This window comes from Ascidiella aspersa, chromosome 1, assembly GCF_963924565.1.
Source record: "Ascidiella aspersa chromosome 1, kaAscAspe10.2, whole genome shotgun sequence".
NCBI lineage: Eukaryota > Metazoa > Chordata > Ascidiacea > Phlebobranchia > Ascidiidae > Ascidiella > Ascidiella aspersa.
In genome coordinates this window covers 364,306-375,753 of record NC_139447.1, presented here as the reverse complement: position 1 = coordinate 375,753, position 11,448 = coordinate 364,306, and the positions used below count along the sequence as shown (strand labels likewise).

At 32.9% G+C, this 11,448-nt stretch overlaps 1 protein-coding gene across 1 annotated transcript in view; it reads left to right on the top strand.

Annotated features, from left to right (window-relative positions):
• Positions 1–2,759: 2,759 nt before the first annotated feature.
• The window catches only part of LOC146166389 (E3 ubiquitin-protein ligase UBR2-like), a 25,462-nt gene continuing 16,773 nt past the window's right edge, over positions 2,760–11,448 (top strand). Inside the window, exons 1-14 of the mRNA XM_083392143.1 lie at positions 2,760–2,914; positions 3,269–3,382; positions 3,816–3,894; positions 4,421–4,522; positions 5,119–5,258; positions 5,769–5,907; positions 6,107–6,169; positions 6,542–6,674; positions 7,525–7,629; positions 8,065–8,252; positions 8,904–9,073; positions 9,629–9,728; positions 10,066–10,194; positions 10,754–11,020. Of these exons, the coding sequence (XP_083248269.1) occupies positions 2,760–2,914; positions 3,269–3,382; positions 3,816–3,894; positions 4,421–4,522; positions 5,119–5,258; positions 5,769–5,907; positions 6,107–6,169; positions 6,542–6,674; positions 7,525–7,629; positions 8,065–8,252; positions 8,904–9,073; positions 9,629–9,728; positions 10,066–10,194; positions 10,754–11,020 (1,884 nt within the window). The remainder of the gene's footprint in view (positions 2,915–3,268; positions 3,383–3,815; positions 3,895–4,420; positions 4,523–5,118; positions 5,259–5,768; positions 5,908–6,106; positions 6,170–6,541; positions 6,675–7,524; positions 7,630–8,064; positions 8,253–8,903; positions 9,074–9,628; positions 9,729–10,065; positions 10,195–10,753; positions 11,021–11,448) is intronic.

Sequence of the window (11,448 nt, the reverse complement as noted above, 5' to 3'; positions counted from 1 at the left end):
CGTTTAACCCCAAACCGCTTCCAAATCTCGATATTGTGGATCTTGTGAAGTCTTATTCAACCCTTTTAATGATATTTTCCAGAACAGTCACCGTCGTCAATCAAGTCTATGTTTGGGCGGTAAATTCCAACCAGAATTTTTTTTTATGGTTAATTTAACACATATGACTGAAAAACTTTTTATTATTCTAATAAAACCTATTGTTTTGAAACATAACTTTTTTCCATTTAAATAGCGTTTTACAATCCAATTATCAGCGATGGAAGCAAATGCTAGATAGTTGTAGGCTACTGGCCCACTAGGGTTGTTTGTTGTTCCACACAGAGCTAACGTTATACGTTATCCCCTTTTTCGCATATAACAGTGTTTCTCAACCTTATTCGAAAACGTTTAAAAAAAATAACTTTTTGAGCAAAAAGTTGCCAACCTCTCGTCGAAGCAAGTCCAGAGAGCTGCATCATTTGTTTAAAATTTCTTTGTAATTGAAACAGGCAAAAACACAGTTTTGGAAAGCACTGGTCCCTGGATCCGAGGGGATCCGTATTCCCTCGCACAAGTTACTTTAAAGCAAACGAGTGACGTAGCAGGCGGCACGGGGCTGAAAATATAAACTGCTGTATGGCTCTCGCCAAATTGGACTTGGGCTGGTGTTTCTCAAACTTTTTGCACTAATAAAAAAACTTATAAAAAGTTCGCGGCATACTTTCTACAAAACATTAATATCCAACCTTGACAAATGCCTTTACTACACAGCACGGCAATGGGTAAATATTATATTATTAGCTTTCTAAATGATAGTATGCATTCAAGTCTTGCATGCTGGCTTGCAGTAATATAAATCGTTTATTTGTTAAGTTAGGAACAGTTTCCCGGCACACTTAAGAATCTCTCGAGAAACACACAGCACACTGTTTGAGAATCACTGTCATAGATAATAAATTAGATGCGTAAATCTGATGCAAAGCATAGCACAGCATATAACTAATAGGACTTAAGGCTAAGCAAACAGCATCGCGACTTTAAAACTACCTAAGACAAAAACGTAAAAATATTATATAAAAACTCGTCTTTTTTATTTAATCTACGTTCCGTTTCAAATACTTTTGCCGAGACGGAGCTATTGCGTTTAATGTATACCAATTATGGGAAAGAAAGAACTTAACTAAGAAGAATGCAATTACCTTAAAAGTTTAAAACTAATTTTTTTAAACAAAATTACACATCCATAAAAAATCCCCTGTCACGCTCCTTCCTTGGAATGACGTCACTTGGCATTGAGAATTTATTTATTTTCAGGAACAGATGTTTTTGTTGCGTGAAAGTTCCGTATTGAAGAAGAAACAGCTGTAATTAGTTTGTTTTAGCTTAGCTAGACTTGTTTTTACCTATCCTGTTATACATTCCTTTCATATTGAATGTAACACTTGCATTAACTATTATATTATGTCAAGTCACTAGTAATAAACAACAAAATAGGATTTAACTTTACTAGACAAAATGTCTTGTGCACTAAGATGCTGTGCAAACGCAACAACTTAGAGCCTAAAGTAAGAAAACACACGATTTAAGCAATTTTTTGGCGCTGGTCTAGAATCCTACCACAGTTCTAAAATCAACGCACAAAATTTGAGTTAGCATGCGGGTTAGCGTTTGGGTGTGGGTGGGTCAAGTATTATTATATTCCAAATTTAATAATAATACTTGACCTACCTTAACCCAAACGCTAACCTGTACCCTAACCCAAATGGTGTTTCGTTGTGGTAGGATTCTAGACCAGCGCCAATTTTTTTTTAACAATTTAACATTTAGCCAACGTGAATTCTGCGATACAAATTTGTACAGACCTGAATTATGTAATTTAAATTTTACAGATTGTGGTAAGATTAAGTAGCTCTGGTGTGCATTATTTGGGTCTGCACACAACTCAGATCGTATAGAAAAATGACATGAAACGCAGATTGGACATTACCTAAAGCCAATAGGCTTCTGGCCCAAATACAAATTGATCACTGCACTGCATATTAAATTTCGGCGCTTGTCTAAGTTTTTCCTAGCACATTTTTATTTTAAGAATGTGTTTTTAAAATATGTACAAGACAATATCATCAAATTTGGTTGTCCCAGATAATTATATTAACAAAGACTTTATTACCTTCATGATTATCATTTGTAACATAATACCATGATTTAATTAAAGATTCTTTTCATCATACTTGATCGAATTCCTCTGTTCTACCCTAGTCTGCATTTCATGGCGCTTTTGCTGAGATTTTGGTTATGTAGTTTCCTATTTTGAGGTTTGAAGTCAAGGTCATTTGTCAACAAAGTAATAACATCTAGGTGTGAAATTTACTAATTGTGCTAATGATTTACTTTAAGAATCTCAGGTGCACCTGCCACTGAATTCTGACTGGTCTTAGACGATTTGTAAATAAAGACCAAACTAGTATTTATAGTTTATGTCTTTTTACTGAACAGTTTCTTTACTTTACATTATTATGGGCATGTTTTCTTCCAAAAGTAACGTGGCTATGGTACCTCACCCATTTTTATAACTCTAAATGATTTATAAAACTTAAATATTAAACTAAAATTTAAATATTTAGTTTAGTTGACTGACAATTCCCCATGAAAAGGTTAATTTGTCAAATAATATAGCGATTCTCAATAAAAGCACCTAATAATTAAAATGTACAATTATTATTAGTTAACTTAATAACCTTTGAAAATTTGTTTTTAAGGTTTAATAGAAAGTTGAAATGCTAAATATTCAAGACAATGAAAAATTTGAGGATTTTTTTTTCCGCTTGCTCAAGAAGGAATCGACCAACCTGCTAAATACGGATGAGGGCGCAGCTGTGGGGGAGACCATTAACCAAGAAGCGTGGATCGCCATCAGACAAAATGTTGCCTTGTAAGTTTATTTTTTTAATTTTGCCAAATGCCAAAAAAATTGTCCAGTGATGGACAAAGTTCACTCGTTATTAGTCCATGAGAACCTCCATTTATTGCTATGCTGGATATTCATGGTGTTTATTCAAGAAAGTAAGAAGTCATCATACTCTGTTTGCAGCTAGATTAATATTTTTGCAATTCAAGTAATTTGGGGATTTTCATTGATAGAGCTACCAACAGGTTAAAGTTATTTTGAAAAGCTTTTGCAAAATCAGAATTTATAGACATACAACTTGTAAGCAACATTATTAGGATAGATTTCAAATGTTTTACAAGCATGCTTTTGTTTTCCAACCTTGTATTGTTCTTGTAGGTGGTTGTTCGGTGATGATCAGGAGATTGCACTAAATGAGTTGAAGAAGCTAAACAATCCTTCCCCTATCTGTGGACATGTCTTTAAATCAGGGGAGGCAACATATAGCTGCAGGTGTCTCAATTAACTCAACATTATCAATAAACCTGTATACTGTGTTTAATACTAAAGGATGCTGATTATTTTTATGCATTGGTTACATTTGTTAAGGTTTAATGTGAACCTTCGTTCATTTTGACCGTTTTTATTTATGCTTCTGTAATTTAGGAACAAAATTGTTTACATTGGGTATAAATGTTTTGATTGAAGGCACTTGCCTGGTAAGGACAAATTTTAATTCAATTCCACCCCTGAATAGTTAGTTTCAAGTCAGTTAATTGACATTGTACGGCAAATGCTTTAGAAAAACCATGCTTATAGCTTATTTTATAGATTGCTTCTCAGTTAGTGGGAATCCCTTATTTCTTTCCATTTCTGAGAAGACCCTGACCATGGGAAAGATCATGTAATAATTTATTGAGCAATTTAACTACTGATTTTTTTCCAGGGAATGTGCAGTCGACCCGACCTGTGTGTTCTGCCCGAAGTGCTTCAAGGAAAGTGAACATAAGAAACACAAATACCGGGTAAATTTTGAAACAATTAAGTGTCGTGCAGATATTGAAATAAGGATGAGAGGAAGATAAAGTAAATTGTTGTGTTAAATTAAATCGCATATTTTAAGCTCGCCATGTTGTAGGTATGTTTTGGCAGAATGCTTCAAATTGTTTCCTCTTTTCTCAATTATTTAAATAAATAATATAAATTATTTGCAAACTTAAATATCCAATTTGAATACTTCATCAAGATACTAACCTTAAACTCACAGATTTAACCTTTTCTTGCATTTCTTCACAAAATAACTTTACAAGCTTCAGTGGTGTACCGATTAACTAAAGTAATTTTTATTATCATAGTTAACATGGTTTTATTTTATGTCCAGCTTAGGGTTATATTATGTTTAAAAAGTGTTGTAATAGTTATTGTGCTGACCATGACATTTATACTGTTGTTTTCAAATTATACTAAACACATGCAGAGCTCTCAACTTTTAGGTCTTATATTTTATTTAAATGTCTGAATTTCCGCTAATATGTGTTATGTTTTGTCCAGGTCCACACTTCAGGTGGAGGTGGTTGTTGTGATTGTGGAGATGTCGAAGCTTGGACCAAGTTCCCTTCTTGCTCGCTACACAACGTCACAATGCAATCAAACGTATAAAACTAAACTTACATCTATTCTAAGCTATTAGTTAATTTATAACTGTGTTTAATTGTTATCTGACCTAAATTAATAACTATATATTTTTTTAAACTTAGTAGTATTTTTTAGTCTTTAGCAATTGCTTAACTCCTATAATGTTAAACTTTTTCTTAAAAATACTTACAAATTGATATTTAATATATTTAAAAAAATAATATGTTGACATATTTATGAATTGTGGTTTAAAATGTGATTGGTTTTTAATTTACCAAAAGACAATTTGGAAATGTGCTTCAAAAGTTACATAATTACAAGTTAAACAACTCTATACATGAATTTAACCTCTGAAAATGGAAACTGTTTTAAAGTAATATCAAATCTAGGTTACTTTACTACTTCAGGCTTAAGAAATCTTAGTTAAAACCAAGTAAATTTCTTCAGAGTATGTTTCATTATTACATTGAATAATAAATTGTTATAAAAGCTATGTTTCCTTTTTATGGTTTATGCCCACTGTAGATTTACCTAAAGCGGTGTTTATTTAGTCATTTCACATAATGATCAGACAACTTGGTTATAGTGGGTGTAAAAAGTTCATTTATTTCCAGGTCGATGCTCGGCTTAGTTTGCCGGGAGAACTGCGACACAAATGTGAGACGATGTTCAGCGTTTTACTCCACTACATAATAGCTTCGTTGATTGACGAACGAGAAAACATCGCTGACTTGCCTGTACAGCTACAAATAGAGTGGGTTGCGTTTATCTATGTGGATAAATGTTTATTGTGACATGTAGAATATATATTTATGTGAGTGGGTATCCTTGTGTAGAAGTTTACTCAGGGAAGTCAAATTAAAATCATAACACTAAAAGTGCTTTTAGTGAATTCAATGTATCACTGAAGTAAGTTTCCCAAAATAATTGTGTAATAGCTTATACTTTTCCACAAAAAGCCTATTTTATTTTATTGTGTTTGGCCACTCTAAAATCTCAGAATTATAAAAATAGGGTTGTTTTTAAAAGCCAAAGGCTAAAAAAATCTACAAACCAAAAATGAACTATATCTTTGATGTTTTTAGGTTATAATTTTATGACTTAATTGACATGGGTTGGAATAAAAAAGTGATAAATACAGCCATTCAAAATACAAAACAATTTCAAACATTGTGAACTTTCAACTCAAGCTTGAAATTTTAATAGGAAAAACTTTAAGTAAAAGTGACTGGAATATAATCTTCACAATAATCGTCTTCTGTAGGAAACCCTCTGACCAGTTTGTAACTGTTGTGTTTAACGATGAATCTCACACTTTCGACCACGTGATCACGACCCTACAGAAAGCAACCAACTGCTCACAAGCTAAAGCTGCTGATTACGCAACCTACATCGACAGAGAAGTAAGTTTGCAAATAATTACGGTTTAGTCATTTCTATTCAACATCTTGCTTTTTGGGTACAAGTTAGTGTAAATCTAATATCATAATATTAAACCATAATTATCATATTCTTCAGAAAATCTTTCCACTTGCCAGCTGTAATAGTCATAGCATCACTTGTTTGGCTAAAATAAACTTTTTAATTACATTATATTTTCAGGGTCGAGCAATGATCAAGTTTGGAAAAAAATCTGAATGCACGGATTGCCAGTCTGTAGTCACGGTAACTATGTTTTTTAGTTAAAAATTAAATAAAAATATGAACGCATTTAAAAAAAAATCCAAAGTTGTAAAACATTTAAAACAACCTTTTTTATTCTTATTTCTGCATACGCTTAGGGTCATAATTATGTAAAAAAATGATGTTTTTTATTGTTCCTTTACTAATATATTGGAATTAGGGGAGACAAATAAACATTATATCTTTATGCTTGTTTAAAAGCAAAAGTGCAATAAAAATTGATTGGAAATGTTGCAGGATAATTTTTTACTTTTGAAACATGTAATGAACGACTGACAGTATTTAGGGCTTATAACACAAACTAACAATCGAATTGAGATTCTCTTGAAGGCGTAGTAAGCACTCTATGTTCAGGGTTCGGTGAGTGGCATCCGACACCGCTTATCAGCACCTCTAGTGACAAAAGTGATGCACAGCGTGGTGTTCGCTCACCAGGAAATATCACTGCTTCTCATGTCCTGGATGGAGGAGCTTGTGAAACACAGCGGTGGGTGATGATTAAGGGGTTAGGGGTGCTTTAGGGTATTATATAAGTAACTTAGGCCAGGACTTCCCAAACTTGGGGACGTGCAAAGTAAGTGGTCACGAGGAATTCCGTCTAAATTTACATCTAAAAAGTGTTGTTGTTTTTTATAGGACATGGCAAAACAAAACCCTTAAAATACAGATTACTTTAACAAATGCGGGCCAAACTGACAACTGTGGGAAGCCCTGCATTGGGGTGCCAAGCACCTGTGTCAGTTTCCAATGCTGATTTAATGTTTGATAGCAAGTCTTTATATTAAAAAAGTTTTTTTTTTTTTTTAAAGTATATTTGTGTTGTAGTCTGAGTATACAATTGTTTATTGTTATATGTTTTCCATTAATGATTAAGAAGGGACTTGCTAAAACTAAACTGGATCTATAAACATTGCATTATGTCCGCTCATACAGACGATAGGTGCGCTTGGCGGGTCAGATAGTGTTTCTGTTAACCCTCGCCTAAGTATGTTTTTTACTTCTTTAAATCTTACTTAAAATAAGTTCTTCTGGTATTCACCTTTTAAGGCAGCCTTCATCAAGGAATGACAAACATGGACAACAAGACGCAAACAAAATAAAAGCGATGAGATATTTTTGAAAGTTTTTTAGCGCATTTTATTATTTTTTATATTTTTTTGTTATTTTACTCGCGCCTTGTTAGCCATGTGTGTCATTCCCTGATGAAGGCTTTCTGAATAGTAGCTTGCCGTATAGTAAGCCGAAACGTTGGTTGAATAAAAATATACCAGAATACCTTATTTTTAGTGTACTATGCCTGGTAGCAACAGTTTATTAAACCAAGTCTTATTTTACAGATGGTTTGAGGTTGCTTCTCTCCGACAGCATTCTCACAAAGATGGAAGGAAGGAATGAAACTTTCATCTCACTTTGCATGTTGCACGACACCACACTTTGGAAAGGTGAATGTAGGGGAAGTCTAAGTTTAAACTTTACTTCTGTTTAAAAAAGATTAAGCGTGATAATTTTATAGTTTAATATTTTGGGACTTAAGTTAAATAGTCTTAAAAGCTGATGTTTTAGACATTAGATAAAAAAAATTAATTTTTTTGTAATTTGGTATTATTTAATGTTTTTATTAATATCTAGGCCTTTGTAGTTTTTTTGTTCAATTTAAGTTTTAATACAATGTTTTAAAAATAAAAAAAAATATTTTTTTATGCATCATATTTGTGCTTCTGTAGCAGGTATTTTCACTTCACTGCTTTTTTGCTGATCTTTTGTTCCAGTGTTACGAACCGCTAGTTTTCGTTAACTTAACTATTTATTTATTATGATTTCACACACTTAGTTGTGTTTTCACTACTATTATTTACTTATTAGTTGTTTTTACGCAGTTGCGCGCACATCGTACCAGCAGCTCGTGCTTGCGATTGTAATGCTCGATATTGACACGAAGAAGGTTTTCGCGATCGAGTATGTTCGCTGTTACGAGCGGCTGGTGGCTGACTTCCTCAAGGACGACCACGATCACGCAGATTCAATCACCTCACTGTCTGTACAGATATTCACTGTTCCAACCCTTGTGAGTTTAACAGTTATGGGTTTATTAGTTTTAATTAAAATTCTGGTCGAAGCTTACTCGTTATTTTCTAACAAAAACAGAACTTCAAGTGCATAAACTAATTTAATTCAACTTAAATTCACTTGATGATTTGTTGCAAAATTCAATTATACTTCTTTGGTATTTTAATAGATAATTAAAAATGCTAGTTTACAGCGCTTAAATATCCTCTTTTTCCAAGTCATGTCAGCTCAATAAATTGGTGGAAGAAAAATATTAAAATTTTAATAATATAGATATCTGTTGTCAGCGAAACCTATATTTTTCCCAGAAAAAAACAACACAATAATTGTTTAAATAATTATTCATGCTCGTCTATTTGCAAATCAAGCTGTATATTTCGATATATACAAAAATTTGCAACAAAAACTTGTAATGCTTACATTTTGAGATCTATTGATTTAAACTGCCAGGTGCTTTGCAAATAAAAACTTTTAAATAAAAAATATGATAAACTTTCTCACCAAGTCGAGCATGAAGGTGTTTGCATCACAAATTGTTTTTTTCGATAATAACCAAACTTTTGCAAAAAATGGTTTTGAAATAAAAATATTTTCATTTAAATTAAAAATAAATTCTTCCTGCACTAAACCTACTAAACTCTTCCACTAGGTAAAGCATCTGATCGTTGAAGAGAATCTTCTTCAGGTCTTACTCCACACTGTCGTCTCATCCATCTGTGACACCCAGGAGGGGAGCAACCACCCCCAAAAGTTCGAACTTAACCCGAATATGCTCAGGAATAACTTCAAGAGGCTGCTTTACCCCTTCTACGATATCAAGTAAATACCAACTCTTTTGCTAACCCCCAAAACGGCTGTCGACAGCCGTTTTTTATAATATACGAAGGGGGTAGTGGTTCTTTTTGTTTTCCGTTTAATAATAAAAATGTTTCAAAACTTTGCCGACTTTAAGATGCTAACCCCTTTTATAATTTCAATTAAAATGTAAATAACTGTTCTGTAGACTAATCTGCCATGTATTCAAAGTTCGAAATTTTATAAATCTTATAGGAAAAATCTATTATATAGTGACGTCAAGTATACAAATAAAAGAAAAAAGATTTATGTGATCTTTCAATAACTGCTTGTTAGTAATATTTCTTTGTATTGAAAATCAATTGTGAATGAAAATGACAATGTTTTTTTCTGGTGTAAATATTCGGCTTTATTTTTTTTACTTTTGAACAATAAGCATAAAATTTATATTAAATTTAAAAAAAATAGTAGTTATTATTTTGCAATACAAAAAACTAGTAGCTACTTGAAAAATATATTTTTTTTGTTCAACTAAAAGCGAACTGATCGCCACATTAATGATATTAAATATTTTCCCAGGTACGTCCTCACAAATGTTCCTTCTGAGTGGGATTCAAAAATCGATCAAAAGTTTAAAGAATTTTTCCACATGTTTTGTGCCTTCCTGGCATCACTTGAGGTAAAAAAGTTATTTTTTCACTAAAAAACGACAGCATTCAACACAACTAAGGTTATTATAGGAAATAATGGATTTTACAGAAAATTATATAAAAAAAAAAGCTTATTTCAATTCTATCTGTGTTGTCGTTTTTTTTTATTTTCACCTCAAAGGAAAGTTTTTATTATGTGAAAAGGGATGACATTTAACTAAACTCTACAAAAAACAACTCTAATTTTACCAAGTGGGAGCTTATTTAAACGCGTGTTGCAGCAGCGTGTGTTTTTACTCAGCGTTTGAATCTACAAAACGTCACTAGTTGTATACCCAGGTATATTTAGCCTTGTGTTGTGTACAGGGGATGGACAACGTTGAGCGTAAGGTGGGACGGCACATTGAGCACGAACCTGAGTGGGAGACCGGCATAACTTTCCTCATGCGGCTCATTCCTGTGTTGAGGCCTCTATACCTCTGGTGCTCGTACAGTGTAAGTTGAAACTGGGAGTATATTTGTAATGCTAACACCTGGAGGTGTGCCCGAGAAAAACAGAGTGTGTTGTTTTTATTGGATTTTCTGCAAAATTATCATCAGTTTAATATTGTATAGTGTGCATTAATGTCTAGCATGCATGCCTGCATAACTTAATCTATTTATTCGAAATACAAAAGTTTTTTCCAAAATTACAAAACCTTTGTCTACACACCTAAGGACCAGCTTGACACAGATTGAGAATCGCTGTTTAAAATTTTCAAGTGTGATGTATTTTATTTAAAAAATAAATATTATTTTATTCTAGTGGAATAAAAATAGCTCTTTTTTTTAACTTTTTGCACTAAATTTCGTTGAATTGCAAAAATTACTACTCAATTCTTGAGCAAGGAAAATAACACTTCAAGTTTACGGTTTAATTTATTAAATTATGGTGAATTCTACTTACTGGTCATGGTAGTGAACGAAGAAAGTTATAGCTATTTAATTTTTGCACTGAATTCCGTTTAAGTTCTTGATCACGGTGAAATAATTGTATGTTTGTGGCGGTTTATAGAAAGAAGTTTTGCTGGAGTGCATTCGAGTCACAATTGACCACCTCAAGCAATGGAAGGACATCAAACCGACCACGACTGCGGATGGAGTGAGGGACTACGACTACACACGGACTGGCGCGTCTGTGCACATCCCACTGACACGACTGCTATCGGGGCTGCTGGTCGAGTACGGGAAGCTTGGTGAAGTTTGGGATGACGCGGAAGTTAAGCTCGATATACTGGATGTTGCTGATAATGCGATGCAGACCATCTGTATGTGCGCACAGGTTGGTGGAGTAAGGAAGTTAGATCGAAAGTTAAACTGAAAGAAAATGGACGAAATTGTATTTTTCCATCACATCTGATTTTTTTAGCTTGTCTTTTTTCACATTGTACTTTTTTTTCGGATTCTTTCTTTTGGATTTTTTTCTTTCGGATGACCACAAGAGTTAAATATTAAATCTGTGTCCAACATTGAACTAAAAACACTTGTTTCTGTGTTAGTTAATAAAAAAAAAAAAATAATGTAAAGTGAAGTGAACATAAACATATTTTAAAAATATTACTACATTTGTTAACTTTATGAAGCCCAGAAAATTAGGAAAAATTGTTAAAAATAAGCAAAGGTAAAATGCATTTCAATTGTAGCGGACGGCAAACGTCGTGGATTTTTCCTAAAATAAAACAATGCTAATTGAGTTTCTCAAAATTCTCA